This window comes from Podarcis bocagei (assembly GCF_964188305.1).
Source record: "Podarcis bocagei genome assembly, chromosome: 13".
NCBI lineage: Eukaryota > Metazoa > Chordata > Lepidosauria > Squamata > Lacertidae > Podarcis > Podarcis bocagei.
The window spans coordinates 37,190,173-37,218,161 of NC_138138.1; the positions used below are offsets into that span (position 1 = coordinate 37,190,173).

At 48.0% G+C, this 27,989-nt stretch overlaps 3 protein-coding genes and 1 long non-coding RNA gene across 4 annotated transcripts in view; 2 read left to right on the forward strand and 2 right to left on the reverse strand.

Moving 5' to 3' along the window:
- Positions 1–10: 10 nt before the first annotated feature.
- On the forward strand, positions 11–15,546 carry NUCB1 (nucleobindin 1). Its single transcript, XM_081168325.1, has 13 exons — positions 11–119; positions 1,204–1,337; positions 2,591–2,698; positions 3,262–3,394; positions 4,077–4,180; positions 5,933–6,118; positions 6,251–6,341; positions 7,341–7,399; positions 8,580–8,672; positions 10,776–10,865; positions 13,013–13,183; positions 13,480–13,594; positions 14,768–15,546. Exons 2-13 carry the CDS (start codon positions 1,230–1,232, stop codon positions 14,893–14,895), a joined length of 1,386 nt encoding a protein of 461 aa, XP_081024451.1. The 5' UTR covers positions 11–119; positions 1,204–1,229; the 3' UTR covers positions 14,896–15,546.
- Positions 9,774–10,769, reverse strand: LOC308572373. The gene is made up of 2 exons (XR_014001748.1): positions 10,124–10,769; positions 9,774–10,082 (listed from the first exon to the last, which is right to left on the reverse strand). It is a non-coding gene; the product is annotated as an uncharacterized lncRNA (long non-coding RNA).
- Positions 15,547–18,543: 2,997 nt separating the features above from the next.
- PPP1R15A (protein phosphatase 1 regulatory subunit 15A) lies at positions 18,544–27,817 on the reverse strand. Its single transcript, XM_081168314.1, has 3 exons — positions 27,534–27,817; positions 22,339–23,812; positions 18,544–19,485 (listed from the first exon to the last, which is right to left on the reverse strand). Exons 2-3 carry the CDS (start codon positions 23,803–23,805, stop codon positions 19,225–19,227), a joined length of 1,728 nt encoding a protein of 575 aa, XP_081024440.1. The 5' UTR covers positions 23,806–23,812; positions 27,534–27,817; the 3' UTR covers positions 18,544–19,224.
- PLEKHA4 (pleckstrin homology domain containing A4) overlaps positions 25,690–27,989 on the forward strand; it is a 44,777-nt gene continuing 42,477 nt past the window's right edge. Inside the window, exon 1 of the mRNA XM_081168296.1 lies at positions 25,690–25,820. The gene's annotated coding sequence lies outside the window, so the exon portion shown is untranslated. The remainder of the gene's footprint in view (positions 25,821–27,989) is intronic.

A 27,989-nucleotide genomic window follows, 5' to 3' on the forward strand; every position in this document is an offset into this window, starting at 1 on the left:
CGGACTAGAGAGGGGGCGGGGCTAGGCATGCAGATATAGGGGGCGGGGCCTGCTTGGGAAAGAGGAAGCGGACTGGAGAAGGCGGCCGAACGTTCGGTCGCAGGCACCTTTGGACTCAGGTGAGTCACGGGAAGGGTCAGCCCCGGGACCTTTGCTTCAGGCGCAAGGGCCAAGCCCCGGAATAGCTCGCCAACGCCGGGGGCTCCTAGCCCTACGACGTTCAGAACAGTATCACAAAGGAGGGCAAAGCGGCCCTCTTGAGCATGTCCAGAGTGCATTTCGCTGGCCGCCAAACCACCGCCCGCCTCTCCGGCAGGAGGGATTGGGGTTTCCAGGTCAAAGGAGGCAGCTCACCGCTCCAGCTCTCCCCACTCCGCTTTTAGGTTCCGGGTACTGATGGGGATGTGTTTTGAGGCTTGTGAAATGTCGGGGATTACTGCTTTGCTCTGTGACTTGCAAGCCCTGCCCCCTGATCCAAGATATGTTGAGGGGGCATAGCAAATGAGGAGCTGCTCTGCACTTGCTCCAGGGCACCTTGCTTTTATTGTTGTTATTGTTATTATTACTACTGTATTCTCAAGTGCTGTACTGAACTTTGGCATTGGCAACAAGTTACACTGGTCAGCCATAGTCTGTGGACTTCAGATTTGCATTTGCCACGTGGGGCAAACTTGCCCGTTCCTGGACTTTTATGTTCGACTTTCCTTTGGGGTGGGCAGTGCCGGATTTACGTATAAGCTAAACAAGCTATAGCTTAGGGCTCCACTCTCTTGGGGGCCCCAAAAAAATTTAAAGAGGAGAAAACTGGATTTACATTTCCAAAATACTGTATAAGATAAGCTCAACAATTACTCTGATAAAATACATATTTTGTTATGTGCAAATGGCTATAGATACCTATTAGGTCCATAAATTACCATATACTGTAGCATATATTTAACAGACAAAAACGGCAATTTGTTGTTGACAAAGGACAGCTGGACATATAAAGGGCCCCATTACCTTCAGTAGCCTCATCAAACCTAAATCTGGCCCTGCACACACACAGGGTGCCTTCTCAGGTCTCAAGTTACCTTCAGTACCTTCCGGCCCTGGGGGTGGGGGGAGGTGTGGAGAAACAATTGCTCTTGCCATTTCTTTCCTTTTGTGGCCTTGGGAATTCCATTTCTGTATTCCTAATGTAGTGTTTCCCGGTTTCCATAGGATCGGGGCGACAGGAACGCAAGGCAATGCACCTGACGTGGCTCCTGAGTGCTGCCCTTTTAGGGTTGGCAACCTGTGTGCCTATTGAACGGCCCAAGGAGAAGCAAGAAGAGGAGACTCCCCCTGAGGCGCCAGTAAGGGATCCTAATCCTAAACATCTCTGTATTCTTGAACAGTGCCCTAATGTATAATGGTGGTTGGTGATATTATCATCATTATCCTATCTCCTGGTTAGCAGAACTTTGAGTCAGGAGCCAGTCTCCTACTACTTTAGAATATATATTTTTATTTCTGATTTCAGTCCAGGAAATGCTTATGTTATTCTTTGCAAGCCAGTACCAGAAATCATTCCATTTATCAGTTGGTATTTTTTTAGTTGTAACTCTGAAATGGGAATACTTCATTTTTGCTTGAACAAACTGGAATGCAGTGGTTTCTTAAAAAAAGAAACTACAAATATAATAAATCTTAGGAAATGGAGTAAAGAGGGATTATAAAACATGAAGTAGAGATTTAAGGTCATTGATGTTTTCCCATGTTATCTGGTGACTATGTAGATATAAAATAAATTCAAGGATAGAGGTTTAGCTCTTAAAATGTTCTGGTTAGTCATGAGACAAAGCAGATAACTTTTAAATCACTGCGTAATGAAATGAATGAGATGAAATCTCAGGTGTTTAACATGCAGAACATCTCTCTGGACTTGTTGTTTTTTGTCCCATCTTGTTGCTGGATTTGCCCTTACACAGTTTTGCTGTGGAAATTGAGAACTTCATACTTTAGTGGAAGTGAATAACCTCTTGTTTCAGAGAGAGAGAGAGGACTGGGTGGCCTGATTTTTTGTCCCAAAAGTTTGATGAAGCGCACACCATATATATGTCACTAATTGTCTTTGTCTCTTAAACTATATCTTTTCCATCTTTCAAGGACGAAGCCTCTACTTTGAGCAGTTTAGGTTGTGAAAGGGAGGGGAATTACAGCCTCTGTCTCAGCCAGAGACCAGATGGCATCAAAAATTTCTGTTGGTCTCAACAGTATTTATGAACTGATTGTGATAAGGAAGTTGAAGGATCTTGGGGTGCAAGAGCATGTCACACTGCAGAATTTTGTTATAGCTCTCCACTTGTTTGTTATTGATGATGATGATGATGATGACGATGACGATGACGGTTAGCACATGGAGTTTGCTTATGTTGCATTGGACCTCTGAATCCATTAAGCCCAGGTCTGTATTTTCTCTAACCAAGCATCTCTCTCAGGTCCCCTTCTCTGGAGATCCCAGGGACTAAATTGGAGAACCTTACGTGTGCACAGCAAACACTCTACCCCTGGCCAACAGCCCTTCCCCCGATCGTTGCCCTGACCCATTGCTCTCGCTTTTGCACAGGACACAGGCCTCTATTATCACCGCTACCTCCAAGAAGTGATCAATGTGTTGGAAACAGATGGGCACTTCCGGGAAAAGCTCCAAGCAGCCAATGCCGATGACATCAAGGTGATCTGGACTATGTTGTGTGGTCATGTGTGCTAGCAAGATAGTTTTCTTCGTTAGCCAGCATTCTGAGGTTTTGGTTTGGTGGATAGTGAAATATGGCTTCCCTGGGAGCCGAACTTTGATTTTTGTGGTAGTGATGGATGCATATCTCCCTGCAGTGTGGTAACTCTTCACTTCCTGAACTTGGACTGAGAAAACCTGTCCTTAAATCAGGGTGGGGAACTTTTTTGACTCCATAGACAAGACACTTATCAAACCAAATATGACAGCCTTGGCCACCTCTCAAAATCCCTTGCATGGATTTTCCAAATGGCCTGGTGGGCCAAATTGGACACCCAGTGGGCTAAGGCTGCCCCCTGGGCTGGAGGCTCCCCACCCCTGCTTTAAATCCCGAAGCTCACTTAGGTGACTTTAGTCCAATCTCTGTCACTCAGCCTATCCTATCTCATAAGGTTGTTGTGAAGATGGGACGAGATGCATGTTCTGCATTGGTTTCTTTGGAGGAAGGGTGGAATTAGCATGGCTGATAGTAAATAAAACCTGCCATCTGTGGCTTCTTTCAGAGCGGAAAGCTCAGCAAAGAGCTGGACTTTGTCAGCCACCATGTCCGCACCAAACTTGATGAATTGAAGCGCCAAGAGGTCTCCCGGCTTCGGATGCTTCTGAAGGCCAAGATGGATGCAACCATGGAACAAGGTGAGCTGGGACAGAAGAGGGTTGCGCGAGTGGGGCTTCTGGAGGGATTTGGGGAATAGAAATGGGGGTGCTGGGAGTCAGGGGTCCTGGTTTTGTGGTTGGGACTGTGGCATTTTGGATAGTTTTGGATAGTGTTAGATCTGGGTTCCAGCATGAGAAGTTCAGGGCCACTGCAGAGTTAATTTGTATGTGTACATTGAGTGGTCTTTGGACACTTATCCCTCCTGATCAGGGACTAATTGTTCCTGATAGCCTACTTACTTATTAGTTGCATTTTCAGCCTGGGCTTCCTCAGATGTAGCCATAAAAATGGTCTTGTTAGATTGGTCCATCAGCAGCCAGCCTGGTCTCCCCACCCTCACACTTACTTTTCAGGAGACTCGTGAGTCAGGCTTCATAGAGTGAGCCCCATCCCCTGTTGTCACCAGGAACTGATACAGTCTGGAAGTTCCATTTTCAGTTGTTCTGACCAATAGCCATTGGCTTAAACGGAAGGTGGGGGATCTGCTGTCTTCTGTGTGCTGTCCTTGGCCAGGCTGGTTGGAGTTGATGGGATTTGTAGTCCGACAACCTGTGGAGGGCTGCAGGCTCCTCCTCATCCCCATTCTCTGTGACCTGTTGGAGCTTCAGATGTGAACCAGCATCCTTAACCTCTCCCCTGCAAACTCCTCTCCCCCTCCAGATGTACAGGTCGATCACCTCTCTTTGCTGAAGCAGTTCGAACATCTGGACCCTCAAAACCAGCACACGTTTGAAGCCCGGGATCTGGAGTTGCTCATTCAAGCCGTATGTCTGAACTTCCTTCCTTATTTCTTACCAAAATCGATGTGGCTGTCTTGTCAGCCTCTGGTGTGCTGGTGCCCTGGTGTTTGCTCACCTCACCCTGGTCCGTACTTGTGCAATGCAACACAACTGCCTGATTCAAGTGCTGTGCAAGAAGATATCCTTGTTGGCAGCAGTGGGTCTTATTGCCTGTTTATCAACCATTCTCTGTTGCTGCTGCTGCTGCTGCGCTTTTTGACAGCTGTGTGATCCATGGCAATTAACAGGTGATCGCACTTTGCTCCATGGTGGAAGAAGCTCCACTTGCTAATTAATATCTATAAGTATGGGTGACTGGTTTAAAAGCAAGGCCTTTTGCCTAACGCGCCATGTGGTTCAGTGTGGGATCAGCCGTATGTGTCGTTTTCTCCTCCCCCATATTGTTTAAGGGAGTGAAGTTTTTTTCCTTTCCTTATGCTCTGGAGGAAAACAGCCACAAAAAGAGCAATTCTTTGGGAATTAAACTGGAGGTAATTGCCTGTGTTGAGGATTCAATTCCTCCGGAAGGAGCAGCCTCCTAAGACAATAATTCTCGTGCACAGTTTGTTCGAGGAAGTAAGATAATCTCTTCCCACCCCCACAATGCTCCCCTGCTTTTCTGTAAACTGAATGTTTTCTTTATTGGCTCATCCCCTTTTGAAGAAAGGCAGGCTGATCAGGATGGGAGATACTGTGTTTTTGTTTCATGCATGTACGTTTAGTAATCACAGCACATCCAGATTTTTAATGTGTATCCAATCTATTCTAGTTTTGGTCCCAAGGGATGGTTGGTGGATGGCAGGTCTGAGATCAAGTGGGGTTGCAAGACCCAAATCTGGAATAGCCTTTGAGTTTGCAGTCCTAGTGCAATTCTGAGCTCTGCCTAGCTCAGTAAGATGGTGGCCCTGTCTGCACTATACATTTAAAGCAGTATTATACCGCTTTAACCACTTGTGGCTTTCCCCAAAGAATCCCGGGAGTGACTGTAGTTTATTAAGTTGTTAGGAGTCCCTTATTCCCCTCATAGAGCTGCAGTTCTTACAGTGGTTTATTGAGAGAGCTGAGAGAGGAGTTAGGAGTCTCCTGTTCCGAATAACTGAGTCAGAGGTCTTTAAAGAATCTGTTTCTATATGCAACCACGCCAGCCGGGATCGTATAGGCTCAGAAATGGGAGGGAGGGAACAGTACCAACGAAGGAAGAATGACAGACAAAGCTGGTGGAATATGCAGAAATGGCAAGTTTAACCAGCAGAATAAGAGATCAGGAGGAAAGAGTGTTTAAGGGAGATTGGAAAACGTTTGTAGAATATTTGAAGAGTTATTGCAAACAAATTAAAACGTCGGCAGGATTAGAGTAAATTCAGCAGTATAAATTAAGCTGAGAGAAGATGAGAAAGAATTAATATGGAGTTAATTAGAATATGCAGCAGCAGAAGATAATTAGAATGAACCATGGAAAGGAGGGAAGTCAATGATGAATGTTTATTTTTTGTGAATGCAAATGTGAAAAAAATTGTAAAAGCAAAAAATATGTATGCATATGCTGCACTAGATGGATCATTGGCCTGATCCAGCAAGCTCGCCTTACATTCTTGTGTTTACTTTGAGCTTTGCAGGGACTTCAATCATCCCTCTTCGAGCATCCTGGGTTAGAGTAGGGGGAAATGCTTTTGTCCCAGCTCTCCCACCCCACTTTGTCACTGTTGGCACTATCTGTCTTGCCTCTTCGCCCCACAGGCTACTAAGGACCTGGAGAACTATGATGCTGCTCACCATGAAGAGTTCAAGCGTTATGAGATGATGAAGGAGCACGAGCGCCGGGAGTACTTGAAATCTCTGGATGAGGAGAAGCGCCGGGAGGAGGAGGCGCATTTTGAGGCGCTCAAGAAGAAGCACAAGGAGCATCCCAAGGTCAACGTCCCGGTAAGGGAACCACTTCTAGGGGTTTTTTTTGGGGGGGGGGGAGTGCATGCAGGTGACCCTGTGGGAGGCAAAGATGGGAGATATTACTTCTTCTGACTGGCCTTGATTGCCTCATCTGTAATCCCAATGCAGGGGAGCCGCGATCAGCTCAAGGAGGTCTGGCAGGAGACTGACGGCTTGGACCCCAATGAGTTCAATCCCAAGACTTTCTTCAAATTACACGGTGAGGAGGGGGAGGAAAGGTGTTCCTCTATTTCTGTCTTTCATTGCTTCCCTGAAGGGAGCTCTGGTTTATAGCAGTGGAGGGCTGACAGGTTTAGCTGATGATCAGTAGATTAGTGACATTTTTTAATAGTTGGAAGCCGCTCTGGATGGCTTCCAACACATAAAAACACAGTAAAACATCAAACATTAAAAATCTCCCAATACAGGGCTGCCTTTGGGTATCTTCTAAAAGTTGTATAGTTTTTTATCTCCTTGACATCTGATGGGAAGGCCCTCTTCCACCTGATGAAAAGGCCCTCTGCCTGGTTGCCTGTAACTTCACTTCTCGCAGTGAAGAAACTGCCAGAAGGCCCTCGGAGTTGGACCTCAATGTGTTGGCTGAACGATGGGGGTGGAGACGTTCCTTCAAGTATACAGGACAGAGGCCATTTAGGCCAGTTTGTATTGAAAACATGGTTTATTTCCGAACGTGCCTCACCCTGTCCCTGCACAGCTTCTCTCTCCTCCCTCACCTCCACATGTGCCCCAAACAAGTCACATTATTTTCTAGATCTGATTTATTACTCTCCCTTCACTGCAAGGCCCCAGGGTAATGTAGAAACACAATCTTGAAATTAATTCAAACAATGGACAAAGCCACATTCTTTTGGCTGTAATGTTGTTCAAACCCAGAGCAAGGTTTTTTTCAAACCCGCCACGTGCAAAAAACCCAAGGTTTGTTCTTGGATTAATTGGTAGCTCACCATGTTGTTTGAAGGCAACAAGGCACAGCCTAGGCTTTAGGTAACATGACAGGCCGTAATTTGTGTGGGGTTGGGGTGGGCATAAAACTCTGGCATATTGTGATGTACAAAACCAGGCCACTGGCTCTCCCATAATTACTCATTGGGGACAGAGAGACAGACAGACAGACAGAGAGAGAGAGAGAGAGAGAGAGAGAGAGAGAGAGAGAGGCTTGCCTAGGTCTAACTCTATCTCCCTTACATTCCCCCCTCAGACACAAATAGTGATGGAGTTCTAGATGAGCAGGAACTGGAGGCTCTCTTCACTAAGGAGGTAAGTTCTCTGCGTGGTTCTTAGTAATAAGCCTGTGCCTAGGCTGTACCACAGCAGACTGCAGCTGGAAGGGGCATGCATGTTTCAATGCTCTTCCATACAAAAGCAAGCCCGCAAGCCCCTCTGCATGTAGAAAACTAGCACATGGGAGGAAAGCTTCTCTCTGACACTTTGTTTTCTGTATACAAAGAAGTTTTTCTTGTATTTGGGGGCAGAAAGGGATGCATTCAAGCATTTGAGCCTCCCCTTGCAGTCTGCTGTGGTGCAACCTTGAAACAGGTCCTCATAAGTCCTCTTGCCTGCATATAGTTAGCAGTTTTATCTGGCAGGGGTCCCTTTACCAGCCCAAAGTGGAGGGGCTGGGGATTGAACCTGGGAAATTCTGCGTGCAGGGCAAGCACTCTCCTAACTGAGCTACAGCCCAGTTGTCAAGGGATGATCTTATAAGAGGGCTGATAGGTGTGGGTTGTGAGCAGTCTCGAGAGGCAGGTTTCCCTTCTGGGGAACGACATGAGCTCAGGCATACAGCATGCATGTTGTGCATGCCAGAGGTCCTAGATTTGATCCCTGGCATCTCGAGGCAGGGCTGGGGGATTCCTCAGCTTGAAGAGCCAGAAAGACACTGGCAGTCCAGTGTAAAGGTAAAGGGACCCCTGACCATTAGGTCCAATCGTGGCCGACTCGGGGGTTGCGGCGCTCATCTCGCTTTATTGGCAGAGGGAGCCAGCGTACAGCTTTCGGGTCATGTGGCCAGCATGACTAAGTCACTTCTGGCGAACCAGAGCAGCGCACGGAAACGCTGTTTACCTTCCCGCCGGAGCGGTATCTATTTATTTGCACTTTGACGTGCTTTCGAACTGCTAGGTGGGCAGGAGCAGGGACTGAGCAACGGGAGCTCACCCCGCCGCAGGGATTCGAACCGCTGACCTTCTGATCGGCAAGTCCTAGGCTCTGTGGTTTAACCCACAGCGCCACCTGCATCCCGGCAGTCCAGTGTAGACAAAGCTAAATAGACCCAACTGGTCTGATGGAGTAGGAGGCAGCTTCCTATGCGCCCGAGATTCAGGACCTTTGGACCTTTTTCTTTTTGTGGGGAAGAGGTTCCTGGGGGTTAGAGAAGGGAGATGGGCACAACAGGGCTTCTTAGCCTCTCACCTTGCCCTTGTTCCCCACTTTGCAGCTGGAGAAGGTCTATGACCCCCGGAATGAAGAGGATGACATGTTAGAAATGGAGGAGGAACGGCTGCGCATGCGGGAGCATGTCATGCACAATGTAAGCATCTGGGCCGGATGGAGAGGACGATATAGCGCCATTGCTCCCTGCGATCAGAGAAGACAAAGGGGTTCCAACTGCGAGACATGCTTATTATGACACCCCAGCTTTTCTCTGTGTGAAACACTTGCTTCTTCCCCTTTCTGTTTTATCCCTGCGAGGCGGGTTAGCCCTGGCAAGCTTCATGGCCGAGTGGGGACTTGAACCCTGCTCTCCCAGGTCCTTGTCCCAATGCTAACCACTGCACCACGCTGTCTCTTTGGCTTGTTTTTTGAAGGCTGCTGGTGGTAAAGCGATCCGCAGTGCTAGCGTATCAGCTGAGAGTGAGATGTCAAGTTCCCCCTGTTGTTGGTGGGAGGACTTAATGTACCTTTCCTCCAACTTACCGCCCTCCTGATTTTTGGACTCCCCCAATGACCCTCAGCCCCAGCAGTCACGGTTTATGGTTGGGGGATGGTGGGAGTTGCAGTCCGGCTTAATGTCTCTCAGCCCAGCCTATTGCCCACAGCATGGCCCTGCCTCATAGGGTTCTCATGCTCAATGTCCTGCGGGAGCGAGTTCCACAGTTTATGCTCTGTGGTGTTCCCTCTGCTCGTTCACAGTCCTAATGTGGGATGTCTTGAAGACTCGTCTTAGTAGAACGCTTTCCCAAAAATAAAAAAATACCCAAACCCTAGAATTTGTGGGTGAGGGTGAACACTAAAAGAGACCACAACAGGGGTGGCAGAACCCATTGCCTGCCTCCAGATCTTTGTTTGAACTGTTCGCCATCCTGATCATTGGCCATGCAGCCCTGGGGCTGATGGGAGTTGCTGGAAATGGAACGGAGGCAGCAAGCGAGGTCATTGAATCTCTGCTAATGTGCAGCAAGCACAGAAAACATTGGCCGTCTATAGTGACGGAAGCAGCTTGCAACTGGAGCGGAGGAGGACTGAACTGCTTCCCTCCAGTTAACATCCTTTCACTACCAGAGAGGTTGAAAGGGCCAGACCACACGTTTCCTTTCCCCTGAGAGGTTGTGGAGAAAGAGACTGACTTCAGGAAATATGTGGGTGGCAGAGCCTGTTTGTTTGTCTGTGTGTGTGTGTGTGTGTGTGTGTGTGTGTGTGTGTGTACTGGGAAACTTGGCTTTCCCCTTTTCTCTCCCACACATTTGGCTTCTGAGATCTTTCTGCGTATTCTTCACATCAGCTGGTGTCATCTACACCTCGGTATTTTTCCAAGTATCTAGAATAGATGACTGGAACTTCCCCCAACCTGATGCCGCCCTCCCACCTGAGGACCCAAGACTAGGGGAAGGCTGTTCTGTTCTGAACATTTACCAGCTTGACTCATCACTCAGGCTCTGTTTCTGCTTTCCCCACCTTTTTGAAGTGAGGAGGATTGTTAACGAGAGCAGCTTTTGCCAACCTGGTGCCCTCCGGGTTGGCGGTGATGGGAAGTTAGCCAACCTGATGACTTCCAGATTTGCTAAGGCTGAAATGAAGACGGGGCCTTTTTGGTAGTGGCACCCAGCCTATGGAATTCCCTCCACAGGGAGGTTTGAGGGGGTTCTCCCCATCCTAAGGGCAAGTCAAGGCTTTCCTTTCTAGAAAAGCCTTTGTGGCGAAAGCAGTTGTTTGTCCTGTCCTGCTCCTGCTTATTGTCATCTACTCGCTGTTTTTGTAAGTTTTATTGTCAGGTTTATAGTGATTGGTTTTGTTTATTTATAATTCTGTTGATTTAAATTGGGGCCTGTTGTAACATTAAGGTGGGTTTTTTTGGTTTTTTCTGTGGGTGCAGAAATGCAGCATATAGATATACAAAATTTACTTCCATGTTCCAGCAAATGAGGCTGGAAACTTGCTCATTATTTTCTTTAAGAAGTGAAAACTTTAAGACGTGTTGTTCTGTAGCCAGTATAAGTATGGAGTGACCCAGAGTCAAGAGAGAAGGGTGGAGGACCCATAACTCATACGCTGCAGATTTCTGAGGCGCCAACAGGCTTGGAGGGGAAAATGTCAGAAAAGCAGGGAGGGGCTGAAAATGGCGATTGAGGCCTAATAGAGGGATTGAAGGCCCAGGCAGATTTCTGTGGTCAGTACACAACTTATCTTCTTGCAGGTGGACCTTAACAAAGACCGCCTGGTGACCCTGGAAGAGTTCCTCAAGTCCACTCAGAAGAAGGAATTCAACGAAGCCGACGGATGGGAGGTTTGTGGAGGGGAGGCTGCTGTGCGAAACAATATTCTGAATGTCTTCTAACAAGGATCAAAGAAGCAGGTCACTAGTAGCAGATTGCAGGTTCAGGGGTGTGGGGCATCTCAGTTGCAGGGGCCAGAAAGTACCTCCATCCTTCTCTGTCTCTCTCAAGCCCTGGGACTCTCCATGGGCCAAACATTTGTTCTAGCCTTGTTCCAAGTGCTTTTCCCTGGCTGAAACCTGCCATTGAACTGTGATTATGCCTTGGATATGTAAGGATAGATTTAGGTGGGTGGGTGCTTGGAGAAGCCTGGGTTTGGCAGGCCTGGAATGTAGCCTACTGTACAGAGGTAAAGAGTCAGATCATTAGCCACACCCATTTTGCCTCTGGCCACACCCACTACTGGCATGATGCAAGGTGGCTCTTGAAAGAGTGAGCCCCTCTGGTTAAATAAGGTCTGCCCATCCCGAGGCCAGGAGCAGACAAATCTAACACACTCTCTGAAACTAGGTTAATCTTGCTGCATGCATGTGAAGTTGCTAAAAAGCAAATCATCTGTCTTTGCTTGAGGCAAGCTAGTTCCCTTGGCATGGAATGAGACTTGTCTTAAATTGTTTGGGGCTGTGTATCAAGAGGGCCTACTGTCCCTGATCCAATTCCTTCGCTATAGCGTGGGAGTTTTTGAAAATTGATTTTGTGAGAGACTTCAGAGTCAAGAAAACAGCATTTCAGTTTCATCTGATTACAGTCAAAACGTGATGACTTTTCCTTGGCTGTCTTTGTTGGCCCTAAGCCTCAAGGTTCTGGTGTTTTTAAAGGTAAAGGTTGTTTCAAGTTTTTTTAATAAAAAATGTGTCAAATGATTTTAAGCCATGCAATTAAAAAAAAAAAAAAGATTGGGCCAGAAGATGTTTTTAAATGATAAATGAAGGTGACTGGTTTTTCCTGCCCTGTGTATGTTAAGAGAGTTTTCTATAAATTGCTCAAAGTTGCTTGCAGCATTAAAAAAAAACAACTGATTGCAAAAACAACTGTCAGATCTAATAAAGCCGTTTTAATATGCAGCATAACTACGAAGCCAGCAACCTTGTGTGGCCATTTCTGATTCTCACCCTTCAGCTCGATTACATTTTTATTTGTTGAGGAGAGCAAAAATGCTCAGAACCTTTCATTTTTGCAGCAGCAGCCTTTTAGGAGCTATAACTGTATTTTTCAGTGGGTACTTGTTCCAGCCATGGGAACATAAGCCCAGTAGCTGCCGGTGCCCATTGGGGCTGGTGGGGTGGAAGACAGTGAGCCCAAGAGCCAGAGGCTAGTGGAGTTTGTATTCGGTTTGTTCCTATCCTCATCTTCCCTGTTGAGTTCTATCAAAGCAACCCTGAAGCTGAGGAGGGAGAGGAAGCTGCCAGGCAGCGCCTCCCCCTGGACAGAGCGAGGTTGGTGGGGCAGTGCCCCGTTTGCCCTAATGGGCCAGCCTCCTCTGCTTAAGCCTTGGTATTTGTGAAATCTGCAACAGAGGTACTTTGATCCATATTACAGGGAACTCCCCACTTAGGCACATTCGAGGCATGGGCGACTTGCACACCCCAGAAGTGGAACAAAACGGCACAGAAACCACATTTAGCAATCCCAGAAGCCTTTGCACCAACCTTTGAGGCCTGCGGAGAGTTGGAGTTTGAGAAAGGAGGTTTTCAGGGAGCAATTGCGGTGGAGAGTTTGGTGTATTTTGGGGTTTTTTCAAGAGTTTCCAGAGGCTTGCAGGCTTCCTCAAACTCGGCCCTCCAGATGTTTTTTGGCCTACAACTCCCATAATCCCTAGCTAGCAGGACCAGTGGTCAGGGATAATGGGAATTGTAGTCTCAAAAAACCTCTCGAGGGCTGAGTTTGAGGAAGCCTGGTTTAGAGGGTGTTTGCAGGCAGGCTCATTCAATGATTTTTGCAATAGACACAATTTCACTTAAACATGCGCTGCCTCGGAATGTAACCCCTGCATCAATGGGGAGTTGCCTACATATACAATCACCACCACCATCACCCTTTGAAATGTTTGTGTGTTGGACCAAGCCCATGTCACGTTACCTAAAAGAGCTCCCAGATTCAACTATCTCTCTCGTCAGTTAAGCCAGCCGCTCTGTTTCTCACTTCTTCCCCCATCCAGACTGTGGAAGAGACCCAAGTGTACTCGGAAGCCGAGCTTCAGCGCTTTGAGGCAGAGCTGGCAGCCCAGCAGGCAGAGTTAGGCCGGCAAGCGGAGCAGCTTCGCCAGCAGCACCAGGAACTCCAGCAGCGGCAGGTGGAGCTTGATGCCCAGAAGAAGGAATTTCAGCAGGTGGGAAGCACGAGGTTGGGGGAGCGGCAGACATTTGGTTGGGTGGCATAGCTGTTGGGTGAGAGAAGTCGGATTGGGAGACAGGTTAACCGAGAGGGGAAAGGGCTTTGGTGTGGCGAGAAGTGTGCAGTTGCAGTCCTTTCTTCTGCAAGAAGATCAAAGCATGGGGGGGAACGTGCAAAAAACAAAAACAAAAAAGGTCCCAGCATTTTGTAATTGCATGCATGCCGTTTTCAGGATGCAATTGCACTTTGAGGGTTTGTGTGTGAGCTCACTCAGCTTCCCGTTCCGTACAGGTTGTGCTCCAGATGGAACAGAGGAAAGCCCAAAAGCAGCCTGAGCAGGCACCCCACGCTGGACCTGACGGAGAACTGAAGTTCCAAGCCCAGCCGCCGCACGCAGCCCCAGCAGGTAGGAGGAGCTGTATCCCCTGGGTTCTCTTGGAAAATAAGGGAGTCTGGTCCATTGAGAGAGGAAAAGTGGTTGGCAGGTGGGGTCTCTGAGCTTTCTTGAAAGGGACGAGGATCTGGGCCTGTATGCAGCGCAGTTCAGCCACCTCTTTAAAAAGTACTTCGAAATATGCTCCCAAACGCCAGAAGCTGTGTGGCAAAGTGACCAGAGTGTTGGTCCAGGACCGGGGAGACCAGGTTTCAAATCCCCACTCAGCCATGGGACTCGCTGGGTGACTTTGGGCTAGTCCCTGTCTCTGAGCCTAACCCATCTCATGGAGGGGGTGGTGGACAATGAAATGGGGAGGGGGAGAATCATGTAGGCCACCTGGAGCCCCTTGGAGGAGAGGTGGGCTATAAACGGGGGGGGGGGGTTAAATTAAATCACAAGTAATTTATGGCTTCAGAACTGTTTATAATGTCTGGCAGTAGTTCTCCTGGGTTCCAGAGAGGGAACATTCCCAGTCCAATACAGTGGTACCTCGGGTTAAATACTTAATTCGTTCCGGAGGTCCGTTCTTAACCTGAAACTGTTCTTAACTTGAAGCACCACTTTAGCTAATGGCGCTTCCCGCTGCCGCCGCGCCGCCGGAGCACAATTTCTGTTCTCATCCTGAAGCAAAGTTCTTAACCCGAGGTACTGTTTCTGGGTTAGCGGAGTCTGTAACCTGAAGGGTATGTAACCTGAGGTACCACTGTATGGAAAAGTTGGGGAGTGAACCTGGGACCTTCTGCATTCAAAGCAGTTGCTCTACCACTGAGCTACGGCCTTTCCCCATAGCAGGGGGGTGGGGAGGCTTGCCTGGCCATGGCGCTCTGGATTCTTTGCAGTCTCCACCAGCCACCTCCCCAATTCTGATGCTGGGGAAGGAGGGAGGGATGTCCCCATGTAGCTGCCAGGATGATCTCTGCCTGCAGCTTCAAATTTGCGAGGAGGGCTGGTCACTTCTGCACCCTCTCCAGAGGGTGGCACCAACCAGGCATGGCAGGTGGAACCGTCTAAACCTGTGTTGTGGGCACCTGCGCCAGGAGGGCAAGTGAAAGGGAGGAACAGGATTCCCAGGCTCTTGCAGAGGCAAGTGAAGTCCTGTTGATGACAGCAGCTCCACGCTCTTGTCTTCTCCTTTCCCCCCAGACCAAACACCTCCTCCTCCACCCGAGTCCCATGCTGGAGGCCCTGCGTTGCCGGATGCTCCTGCCCTGCAGAACCAGGTGGAACCTCTCCAGAACCAACAGCATCACGCGAACCCTGTGGAACACTGATGGGTGTGGTTGTGGGGAGTTAGGGGTGCCTTTTCCTCTTCTTTCCCCATCCCCTTTGCACCTGGAGCTCCCAAATCCAAACTTTCCCCGGTACAATGGGCAAAGGGAATAGGCAAGAGATTTCTCCTATCGCAGAAAACTGTGGGAAGAGTCTTTAATGGAAGCCCTGCCCCTTAACCAGTCTCTGCCCACTCCTCTTCTGGTCGCACACAAGAGAAAATAGGTATGGGAGCTGTTAAAAAACAACAACGCACACACATAAATCCTCCCCTTTTTAAAATTTAACTGATCGGGGCCCTCTGCTTCTCTTTAGCCACAATGAGCCTCTGAGGGAGCCCTTAGCAGGGCTCTAATGAGGGAGGTGGAGGAGCGTTTGCCATGGAAGATGAGCAGAGGGAGGGAGAAGAAACTGAGCGAGAGACCAGCACCACACCTGCCCTGGTCACTTTCTACTATGTTCCTGGATGCACCGGGGGGAAATCAACAGGGTTGGGGGACATGATGTCTCTCTTGCTGATGTCAGTATTGTAGACTCGGGCCACTACCTTCCTCCTTTTCAAAAGTTGATTCCTTTATAATGGGATTGCAGTGTTGACCTTTTTTTATTTTTAATTATTTGGGCCCTTGTATTTAAATAAAGCTCTCAAAACACCTCTGATTTCCAGTGACTTCTCTTGCTTCCTTCTGTAGGAGCTTATCTCAATGGACATACTTCTGAGAAAGTCCCACTGTGTCCGGTGGGGTCTTAAGGGAAAGAACAGCAAAAATTGCTCCGAGTCTCAGTGTCGGTATCAGTCGGGGGCCCCAGGCTGAGGTTGAGCCATTCTTACTTTACAATAAATAAACTGTGTAGATGTGTGTATATCCACCCTGGCCATACACACCCTCCATGCCAGTGGTTGCATCCTGACCTCCACATGGAATCTAGAAAGTTGCCTTGTACTGAGTCAGACCATTGGCTCATCTAGCTCAGCACTGTCTGCACAGACAGGCAGCAGCATTCCAGGCAGGGGGGTCTCTCCCAGCCCTACCTGGAGATGACAGGGATTGAACCCAAGACCTCGTGCGTGCAAAGCGGATGCTGTAACCATTGAGCTGCAGCTGGGCCCCCGTCGTTTCTGAGTGGTCATGTGCGGGCAGAGCATTTATCCGCAGTCACTTCTTAAGAGGCCTCCTGTGTGCGCAACTGCTTCCTGCAGCAGCAGCACCATGGAGGAGGCAGAAATGAAGGCAGGAACTGGGGTCCAATGCAGCAAGACTTTGGAAAGGGTTGCAGAATGTCAGGGGTTGAAACTCTTTGGCATGTCCCCTGCATGCATCAGCCCTGAGTGCTCACTGGAAGGACAGATCGTGAAGCTGAGGCTCCAATACTTTGGCCACCTCATGAGAAGAGAAGACTCCCTGGAAAAGACCCTGATGTTGGGAAAGATGGAGGGCACAAGGAGAAGGGGACGACAGAGGACGAGATGGTTGGACACTGTTCTCGAAGCTACAAACATGAGTCTGACCAAACTGCGGGAGGCAGTGGAAGACAGGAGTGCCTGGCGTGCTCTGGTCCATGGGGTCACGAAGAGTTGGACACGACTAAACAACAACAACCTGCATGCAATTTGGGCAGAGGGAAGGCTTGTACGTGGCCTGTTTTTTTAAAAAAAGTTTTTATTAGCAATTTCAACATACCAAAACCTATCATATTATTTTTTCCCCCAAACCCTCCCTCCACTCCCCCAGAGACTTCTCTCAGCTCCTCTGATTTCTCAGCCTATATTATTCTCTGCATATTGTAAAGTTATACAAATCCTTACATGAGCTGTCTACCATGTTGTATGTGGCCTGTTTAAATGGGCCAAAGCGCAGGCCTGTGCTAGCTGCCATCACATGCCCAGGTGAGTAGCCTTAACCCACTATCTCATTTCATAGGCAGTCTCTCCCTTGGATGGAAAATACTGTGGGTGTGACAGAGAGCAACCTGTTCCTTCCCTGAGTTGTGCAGTCTGCTCTTGAGCTCCACCCACGTGCGTTTCATGTGCCCTGTGGTTTCATGCATCTGCTTTCGATGTGTTACCTTCCTTCCTTCCCTCCCCATTTAGAAATGCACCATAGGGCCGGGCCCCACCTCCACTCTACATGTAAAGCAGCATTGCACCACTTTCAATGACCCCCAAAGCATCTTGCGAAGGTTGGTTGGTTAAGGATGCTGCTGAGGGTTGTTGAGACCCCCATTCCCCTCACAGAGCGACAGTTCCCTGGGAAGAGGGGTTGACTGTTCCCTCTTTGGGTGTCCGGCTCCTGCTTCCATCAGATCCAGGCAACATGTCCAGTGGCCGGGATGATGGGAGTTGGGAGTCCAGGAAGCTACAGCAGGAGTGAAGAACCTTTACCCAGATGTTGCTGAACTAACCCCCCCCCCCAATTCATGGCCACTGACCGTGCTTGCAAGGCTGACAGGAGTTTTCCGTTTCATAGAACCAGATCTTTCTTTTTCTTTCTTGTCCTCTCGCACTAGGCCGAACAGTGTGGTACCAACAGGCTGCCATCTTGCTTAACTATTTACCTCACAAAACCCATCCACCACCCTCAACTCGAGTTAACAGGACAGAAGCTCAAGTTATTTCTAGTAGGTGCTGGCTTCAGTTTGCCAGTCATTTATTTTTAAGGCCTTATGCGTCAGTGCCCTTTGGTATGCAAGACTGCATTCCTAAGCCATGAGAGAACAGAAACGTCATCCATCATTAGGTTGTTTGCGAAGAGCTGATACTGTTCTGGCTGTTTTCTTACTCCAGTGGCTTTTTCCTTCCTCTTTTGTGTAAACTTGGAAGTTCTGCCTACTTGACAGGCTTAAAACTAGGTTCTGATTTGACAGTTCCAGGAAATCCGGGGAGGGAGAAGAGCAAGGGACCCAAATGGGAGAGATTGCTTGGCTTTCATCCATTATTTTACTCTGTCTGTTGCCACTATCCTAAATAGCATCAGGGGTGAGGAACAATTCAAACTAAGGGCCACATTCACCACTGGGCAACTTTCCATGGGCCACATTTCTGTGGTAGGTAAGGGCAAAATTAGGCTGAGGAACAAATTTAGAGAGGCTAGGAGAGCCAAATTAAGGGCCCAGGGCCTGACACCCCTATTCCCCGTCCCACAGCTACAATTCTTGAGAGGGTCAATCCCTTTCCCCAGGGATCCATTGAGAAGTGTAGAGCTCTGAGGGTAATAAATGTCTCCTAACAACACTTGGCACCTGTAACCTACAGTTCTCAGGATACTTTGGGGGAAGCCATGACTGTTTAATGATGCTGCTTCACTTAAGAATGTCGATGGGGCTTCAGAGGGAAAGTAGCAGCAGGCTTGGGGGAAATCCCAGGCTTTGCAGAAATACCAAAAAATTAAGTGGGAGTGGGGGATTGCCACCCTACACTTTCCTGTGATTTCCACCCTGCCATCACTTTATCACATAAAGTCTGATTTTGAGATACAGCTTTTGAGGCATGTTTGTTGCTCAAGACACCCCTATCCCCCTGGAGAATAAACTCTAGTGGGGGCTTCTAGTCACAAATAAGGGGTAAACACGTGTTGTGGGGAGACTTCTAAAATCAGCCTTCAATATTACATTTTCAATAACCAAGAAGATGATGAGGGAATACACAGTCATAGCTGTAATTTTTTTATTATTTTAAAAAGTAATAATTTGTGGACAGATAAATTATACATACAGACATCAAGTCTCTGCTCCATCCTGGGAGTTCACATCACCATTACTAATAATTTAATACATATTTTGAAATTAAGGGGGGAAATATTAAAGAAATCTCAAAGGCTTGCTTTGAAAGATAACTAGCATGTAAAATAGAAATACATTAGGAAATTCTGTCCACTTAACATCATGTGTAAACTAGAGCATGCACATAACACACTGGAGTGTCCACCAGGGCCACCAATTCCTTGTGTTATGCTACACATATTGTAGACTAAGGGCCTGGCAGCCACATCCTTCAAATCAACTGAGGTAGTAGCAGCTTTACATCAGTGCATTTATTCAGAAATATCAGAGCACAGAAGCTCTTGCTCCTCGCAGCAACCTCAGGGCCCCACTTCACCCTGAGAGAATGTGGATTTCAGGCCCAGAATTAAATCTTGCTACATCAACACACACACGGCCCTCCTTTCAGACCCATGAGCCTCCCCTTACGATCTCCAGTGTTTTAAAAAAAGGATTCAATTTGGCTCTCAAAACCTCAGAACCCTTTATATGTATCTCTAATGGACGGTTTACTTCATGGCTGCCATATCTTGAAGAGCCATTTCATTCCTGACTTAATCTGGAGGCACAGCTTAATCTGCCTCAGCAGAACCAGAAAGGAGAGGGGAGCTGTCGTTGCCTTCTTCTTCCTGAACCCCATAGATCTCCCTCCAAGCTTTGGCCCGGTGTTCCGCCCTCAGGCAAGGCTCCAAGATGGCTCCCACTTCAGCAATCCTCCGGCGGAAGCGGCATCGGTCACGGGCCATTTCTTCCCAGGGGCCACGGCGGGCAGCCCGAGATGCGTAGCTCCAGGCCACCAGCGGGTGAACGGTCACCACCGGAGAGAATCGGACCTGAGGAAATTGAGAGGCTATGAGGATAGTGGGACAGGTATCTTCTTGCTCTTAAGCAAATTTATGCCAATGCTACTAAACTAAATAATTGGCTAGACCTCATACAGTTAACAGGTTGGTTTTTTTCGTCCTGTAATGGCCCTGCTGAATCCTACTGTCTTTTCTCAGCTAAACAAGCCAAATATCATGTTTTAAGGCCACCACTGTGCTCCAGGGGTTGGGAAGCTGCTTCTCTCCAGATGTTTCAGGATGTGCAACAGGTTATCATCCTGGCTGTAACCATTCCAGCCAAGGACAGGGAAGAACAGCCTTGTGTTGTCCCTAGTTTTAGTCCACTTCCTTTTCTGTGGGTACTGAATCAGGACCTTAATTTAAACTTGCCCTAGGCAAGAGAGATGATGCAAACCACCTCTTACTCCTATTTAGACACCATACATGAAAGCCAGTGTGATAGAATAATGAAACTGTAGAGTTAGATGGGACCCCAAGTGTTATCTAGTCCAACCCCCTGCAATGCAGGAATCTCAAAAGCATCCGGAACAGATGGCCATCCAACCACTCCTTAAAAACCTCCCAGGAAGGAGAGTTCACAATCTCCCAAGGGAGACCGTTTCTCTGTTGAACAGCTCTTACAGTGTCAGAAGTGTTGGAGTAGGACCTGGGAGCCCAGGGTTCAAATCCCCTACCAAGCCATGACTTTCACCTTGGACCAGTCTGCTGCTCAGACTAAACTACCTCACAGGGTTGTTATGCGGATTAAATGAGAAGGGGCGAAACCATGTACACCATCTTGAGCTTCTTGGAGAAAACAAAGCGGGATATAAACACTAACAATATATTATCTATTATTTTGATTTACCATCTCAAGTGATAGGTGTGTGGAGCCTGGCTGTGGCTGCTCAAGAGTAAGGCAAAGGCACTCACTACCCATGCTCAGAGGAACACTTTTCCATGACTCCTTGAGTTCCATTGCTAATCTCTAGCTGCGTCTTGAGCATCGCTTTGGGTTTCACACAACTGTGGGCACTGCACACAGTTGCATTTCCTAGCTGGAGGAAGAGAGGCTGTATACAACTGAGTCCTACTCAGAGTAGACCCACTAAAATGAACCCAAGTTGGTCATGTTAATTAACTTCAATGAGTCTACTCTGAGTAGGACTAGTAGGTTTCTGTTGTGGGTGTCCACTTTGCATTGTTCTTAAATTGATCTTGTTATTTTGTGTGCTGCTGTTCTTCTTATATTTGGGGCATTTGTGGAAGGTGACTAAGCAAACTACTAAGCTCAGCTTCCAATAGATCTACCGACACTCTGTGGACAAAAGGAGGGAGGGGGAACAGTGAGAGTAAGGCAGGGGAGTCCTGTCTGCTGGGAAATGACCCAGCCTTACATCATCCACTTCCTGGTTGGTCATGTTGCATGAAAGGGATGTTACACGATATTTCAGGATGGGCGAAACCAACAGCAGGACGGGGGAGGCCAAGGAGCGTTAAGGAGATTCTAGGGTGGTGTTAACAGGGAACAAGGTGGGGTGCAGAAAGTAAAAACTGAGGGCTGAGTAAGGTATCTTTAGAATGGGAGAGAAGGCAGCTTAGAAAAGGAGAATGGGGGTAGCTAGGATTTATGTAAGGGGGGCAGGCTTTATGTTGGGGGAGCAGAATCCAACATTATTGATTTCCTTGATTTTAATCTTTGTTGGAAGCCGCCCAGATGGGTACAAATAATATATTATTATTGTTATTGTTATTGTTATTGTTATTATTATTATTATTAGCAACCCCTTTCTCCCTGCGCAACAGCCATACAGTGGTACCTCCGATGACGAACTTAATTTGTTCTGGAGGTCCATTCTCAACTTGAAACCGTTCTTAACCTGAGGCGCGCTTTCGCTAATGGAGCCTCTGGCGCGTGATTTCTGCTCGCATCCAGGGGCAAAGTTCGCAACCAGGAGACCTACTTCCAGGTTAGCGGAGCTCGTAACCCAAAGCGTTCGCAAGGAGGACAGTTTGTAACCAGAGGTATTACTGTTCAGTTCTCACCCCAAGACACACACAGCATGCTCACTTTTCTTCGAGGAAGAAAATCCCTGTGAATACATAATTTCAACAGATGGAGCTTTCCCCATCGCTCCAACTCAGGCCGATTCTTTAAAATGGTTTAGAGCTACAGTATCACCAGAAACACTTTGTTCCTTGCTATGACCATACTGTGCCCATCAAGACCACCAGAGTACCCTAAGCTAGGCATCCTTTACCCTGTGAGATGCCCGCTTTCAGGGTTTTTTTAAAATAGCTTTTCAGTTCATCAGCTAAGATTTCAAACCGCTCTGATCTACTGAGGCTGACAGAAAGAATTGTTTATCATTGTAAAAGCCTGTCTGAGATGCCTTCAATTGTTTAAAAAAACTTGAAAAGCAGGAAGAGTGTTATTTTGATTAATTTATGTAAACAAAAGCTATACCTGTTTAATTTCTGCCTTAACTTCAGCTGTCAAAAAGGGCACAGGGTGGGGTGGGGAATAGCTTCTGTAACACCCAATTTTCTACTCATAACCACTGTTGTGTAAACATAGTAGTTATACACAGCAGTTAAGTGATAAAATTAGGAAGACTTCCTGAAACATTTGTGAATGAAATGGGCAACTCTAATCCAGGCTAGTAATTTGTGAGGGGCAGAACCAAGGGCGTTAGCAATTCCTAATTATGGAATGTCTCTCTCTCTCTCTCTCTCTCTCTCTCTCACACACACACACACACACACACACACACGTTTCTGAACTGTCTCCCTCAAGACTCATCCTCTGGAGAACCTAGGGGTTCTGGTTAGTCCACACACAAAGTATTTAAAGCAACTCACCTTCTTAATCACCTGGTTTGCCTCCTGGGAAACGGATGACACTTCTGTGGTCACAGGATCAGAGTTTTCCTCAGAGTCTGGCTGGCAACATTTCTGAGCTGGATGCCTGGAGGAAACTCTTGGATTCCACTTGGAACGTGGTCGCGTTGGTGGATTACACAGCTCCTCAGGCTTAGAATCCAGCCTTGTCTGATAAAAGGTGACCGTGATTTCCTTGTGGTTCTCGGCCTCAGGCTGAGGGGCAGATGTGGGGGCTTGAATGGGCTTGGAAAAGCAGAGTGGGTGGAAAGGGTCGTTCCTTGCAAAAAAAGATTCGCAGAGGCTCTCCAATACATCCTGATGCAGAGAGTCTGCTTCCGCTTCCAGATAGTTCTCCCCATTCCCCGAGTGCCCTCCAGACTGAATGCTCTCTTCCATCTCGTCTTCACTCCACCAGTCCTCTGAATCGTCACTGCCATCCTCCTCTTCCTCTGATGGACTGTAGAACAAGGATAGGACAAGGGGGCTTTTGGAAACACAGGGGACTGAATTGAACACACCCTTATCTCCACCTTTCTTGTATTCTCCTATCTCTTCCCCATCCTTTGGGGAATCAGATGGACTTTGCCCATCACGCATCACCAAATCCCCACGAGATCCCAGGCCCTCCTTGTTTCCCTGGGAAGCGGAGGTACTTTCCAAACAAAAGCCCCCTCCAAAATCCTTTAACTCTCCACGGTGGCTACAGGAACCTTCCACATTCTCCCTACAGTATCCGCCAATATTCAATCCTTTCACCAATGCTTGTGGATGGCAACAATATTCCAGCCATTTCTGGGGGGAACTCCCAGGGTTCTCTCTGCCTTCCAGTGCCATGTCTTCTTCTGAAGAAATGTCCCAGTCATTTCCAAGGTCGTAGGCAATGGAAGTGCTGATCAAGTACGGTTCAGAAATGCCATCCTCTTCCAAACGCATGCTATCCATTTTGGATGGACCATTAGAAGGAGGCAGAAGCAGTGCCAGGTCCTCTTCAAAATGTCCGCCTTCAGCCAAGCTTTCCGTATCCCTTTGAGGGTAACACTTGTGAGTGTCCAGGGGAAAGTACCCTAGATGGGCAGCTTTCAAGTTTCGCCCCTCCACTTTGCTTTCTTCTCTTCCAAGTTCCTCCCAAGTTCCTCTTAAGAGTTGCTTCGTCTTCCCTAAGATGGGCATTGCCCCCTTGGCAATGCCCATCAACACAGCCCTCACCAGGGTGGCAGGGCTATGCTGCCAGAGGTGCAACCACCTCCTCACCCAGTCCAGAGCAATCTGGGCCATACGTCCAAGAATCATGGCCGCCATGTTGAATTTGCCAGCAGGGCTGGACCGGCTCGATTCGGCAGGGAGGATTTTAGCCATTCTGAGCCTGAAGGGGTCACAGCAAACCAGCAACCTCTCTGTGTCTGAGGGGGGTGATGTCAGTTGGCTGGATGTGATGTGAGGGGGCATCTTAGACCTGAAAAGAAGCAAAATGAAAATAAGCCACCAGCTATTAAAAATCTGATAATGGTGCTGGGAAAGCCCAGAGAGTCAGATTCTAATATGCTTTGTTTTGCTGCATTATAGGAAGGGGTCAGACTTAGGCCCCATCTGCACTATACATTAAAGTAATAGGATACTGCTTTCAAACAGCCATGGCTCCCCCCAGAGAATCCTGGGAACTGTCATTTGTTGAGGGTGCTGAGAATTGTTAGGAGAACACCAAGCCATCTCACAGAGGTACAGATTCCCAGAGTGGTTTCACAGTCAATCCCTCTTGCCAGGGCACTCAGGGAATTGCAGTTCTGTGAGGGGAATATTTTGTGTGTGTGTGTGTGTGTGTCTGTCTGTCTCCTAACAAACCTCAGCCCCCTTAAACTACACTTCCCAGAATTCTTTGGGGGAAGCCATGACTATTTAAAGCGCTATGATACTGCTTTAATATACAGTGGTACATCTGGTTACTTAATTCGTTCTGGAGGTCCGTTCTTAACCTGAAACTGTTCTTAACTTGAAGCACCACTTTAGCTAATGGGGCCTCCCGCTGCCTCTGCGTGATTTCTGTTCTCATCCTGAAGCAAAGTTCTTAACCCGAAATACTATTTCTGGGTTAGCGGAGTCTGTAACCTGAAGCATCTGTAACCTGAGGTACCACTGTATAGGGCATATGGGAGCTATTTGTGCCTCTAGTTCAGCTTTGCCTTCTTTCAACTGGCAATAGTTTGCCAGGGTTTCATCTCCACTACCTGGGCCTTCCCTCACCGCCCACATTTTCCTTTTTTCCTGGAGATGCCAAGGATTGAATCTAGGAAGTTCTGCCTGCAAAGCATTTCATTTACCACTAAGCTGTAGTCTCTCCTGTAAGCAAGACATTTAAAACACACACACAGAGGAGATACAAAACCTGAAACCTCTCAGGAATCCACCTGAAAGGCCTGTTCCCTTAATCCAGAGTGTGGAAGAACAGGTTGTGTATACTCAAGCTGTGAAGTATTTATTACTTATTTATATGGTATTTTATATGCTGCTTAATTTCTAAGCTGTGAGTAAAGGCCTTCTGTGTGTAACCAGGGCTGCTATGACTAAGCCCAGTATGGACAGAGACTTGGCACCAACAACAGATTCTGGAATGGAGGCCTTAGGCAAGAAATGCCCTGAAGGAGAATGGGTTATGGTATCAGTAGCAAGTAGCACCCTTCCCCGATTGATATTGCATTTTGGGGAGCTCAGAGTGTATGTATTATTTGTTCCAAGCAATATAATGATATGTGCAATGGCAGGCTGCTGTTTTTTTTTGGAGGTTGTTTGAGGGCGGAATATGAATGGTTTAATGTTTGTTTAACTGTTCTTAACAAGAAATGCTTTGGTGAGTGTTTTCTTTTGTAACAAAGTATTTTTTAAAAAAAAAAGTTAAAAAGAAGAGGAAACTTTAATACACACCTTAACTTTGTACGCAACACACATTTAAAGCACCCCCCACCAAAAAAAGAATCCTGGGAATTGTTACCAGTCATAGAACTTACAATTCCCAGCACCATTAGCAAGCTACAGTTCCCAGGATTCTGAGATGTGCTTTAAATGTATGGTGTGTACGCACTCATGAAGTGGATTAGGAAAGGCCCAACTAAGAATAAGACTCTGGAGTAAAATAGGAGGTAGGAAGTTAAGGCATGGGGCAGGAATCCTGCACTTCTAGGCCCTTATCCCCACATTCCAGCAAGATTACTTCCGCCCCCTATGTGTGCCTCAGTTTATCTCTCTCTCTTTTTCCTATGGGTTGTTTTCCTGGCTTGGATGTGTAGGTTGATTTAATCCAGGGCGCGCCCCAAACAAGCTCAAGCAAGTGCCCCTGGAACGCTGGCAACACCCCAGTCCGGAAGCAGAAAGGGGGGGAAATAACACAACACACACACACACAGACTGGATTCCGGGTGTGCAGCTGTCGGGGAGAGAGGAAGAACAGCAAACCTTCTGACCCACAACAGGTTAGAACGGGAAATGGTGGGTAGGGGGAGAGGAAAGGAGGGGAGGGGAATGTTCATCTGAAGATTTCCAAACGCCCTCAAAGCAAAAAGATGCATGGATTCCCAGGATTGTGGGACAGCAGATGGAGAGCACCCCGCTTTTGACAGCAATCTTAACGATCAAAGCCCTCCTCTAAAACAGGAAGGGGGCCCATTCAGAAATAGACCCCCTCCCTGCTGTACAGGACAACTGTCACACCCTCCAGGGTTATAGCTGAGGATATTCCTAATGTGAAGTACTGTAAATATTAAGTTTGGGGTAGGGGTGCCGAAACAGTGGCAGTAACAACCTCATTGTCATTCATCCTCGTCCGGTAGGTAGGATGGGATATTTTTGAAAATGTGGAGCGAAAAGGAAATGGTGCAGTTTCTTAACTAGGTGTGCTAGGGAAGGTAGAAACCAAATGAGGGTGAAGATCAGTTTCTGCTTTCTGGTCTTCCCTAGGAATTCAGTATTGGGGGGAGTGGAAAATTGGGGCAGTATGAGGGCAGAGGAACAGAAAACGAAATCTTGGAAGAGCTCAAAAGGAGGAGTGGATATAACTAATGCATTTTTACAAAGGGGAGGGGAGGTCTGGGGTGCAGGTTAATGGGGGGAATGACTCCCCGAAATGCAAAAGAGGACATAGAGGCATAGATAAGATACGGAAGGCTATTGTTTTAGGACTAGCAGTGCCACAATTTGGGGAAGGGGTTCAACATAAAATAAGGATACTTAAAAAAAAAAAAGAACAGCAAAAATATAGAATATTTGCTACTGAATCTTGAGGAAACTACTGGAATGGGGTATCTGGAGATCTCCCCCACATGGATAATACTGGGGTATAGATTTGGGGCAGGGCACGAAGACACCATTCTGAGCCCCGCACATAGCTGTCAACTTTTCCCTTTTCTTGCGAGGAATCCTATTCGGAATAAGGGAAGTTCCCTTTAAAAAAGGAAAACGTTGACAGCTATGGACCCGCATTAAGCGGGATGTGAGGTCGATCTTCGACATCTGTCACCCCATTGATCGCCAGGGTTGATTTGGCTGATTTGGCTGGCTAGGCCGCTCCATGTGCATCCTCAGTGGAAGAGGACGACCATCCCAGATAAAAGGAGTGTACCGTTCTTGGGTCAAGGGTGTACGATAGCTGCGCTCCCCTGCCAGAACCTCCAAACAAGCTCGAGAACTTGCTTGCATTAAGCAAGGACGAGGACGTAGCAATTAAGAAGGGTGTAGGACTTGGGTGGATACCTGCGGAAGAGATATACGGGGGTGGGGGCCGGCACAGTGCACGCACCACCAGCGGGAAGGAATCTGGAGAGGCGGGGTGGTAGGCAGGACTCCTGGGTCCTCCGCAGGCAGAAGACCTGGGTCCTAGGGCTGAGGAGCCGAGGCACCTGGGTGGTGTAGAAAGAGGCGTGGTGGGCGGTCTAACTCCCAAGTACAAAGCGAAGGAGGGATCCCGGGTGATGTGGGCGGGGAGAAGGCGAGAAGCCGGCCGGGATTCCTGGGTTTTCTAGGAAGGGATGGGAAGATCAAGCGGTTAACAAGTGGTCTGCGAAATTCCCTGGTCTGGCGTGGGAGCGGAGCGAGGTCTAGCCGTTCACAGTACCTGCGGGGGTCCAGGACTCCTAGGTTCCAAGGAAAGGGGAGAGAAAGGACCCAATGGTGGACTTTTGCCTCCTTACCTCTCGAATCGAATTAGCCAGTAACAAACTCGCTCCAGCAAGCAGCTGCGGGGTTGGCGCGGTGATCGGGCGATCGAGCGGCGGGCTTGGCAGAAGAGCGGTCGGTCGCGGCAGAACCCATGTCTCTCAATCGGCGGCGGCAGCTGTTTTTCTTCTGTGAATAGGAATAGAATGTTTGGATGCGTCGTTGTTGACGCCGAGTCTATATAAACACTCGTTCTGGGAGAGATTACGTCACCACATTGTGACGTTGTGGAACGGGGCGGGGCCAGGGGGAGAGACGTGACCGAAGGAGGGTTCTGGGGAGAGGGAGGGGCGAGGAGTAGAGTATGGACGGGTGGGTTGGGAAACAAAACGTGAAACGAAAGTACTTGCCCCCGTCGTTGACTCTCCTAGTAGAAGAGAGGCTTCGTTCAGAAAACGCTCCTCGTACTTTCCATTTTCATTTTTTAAAAC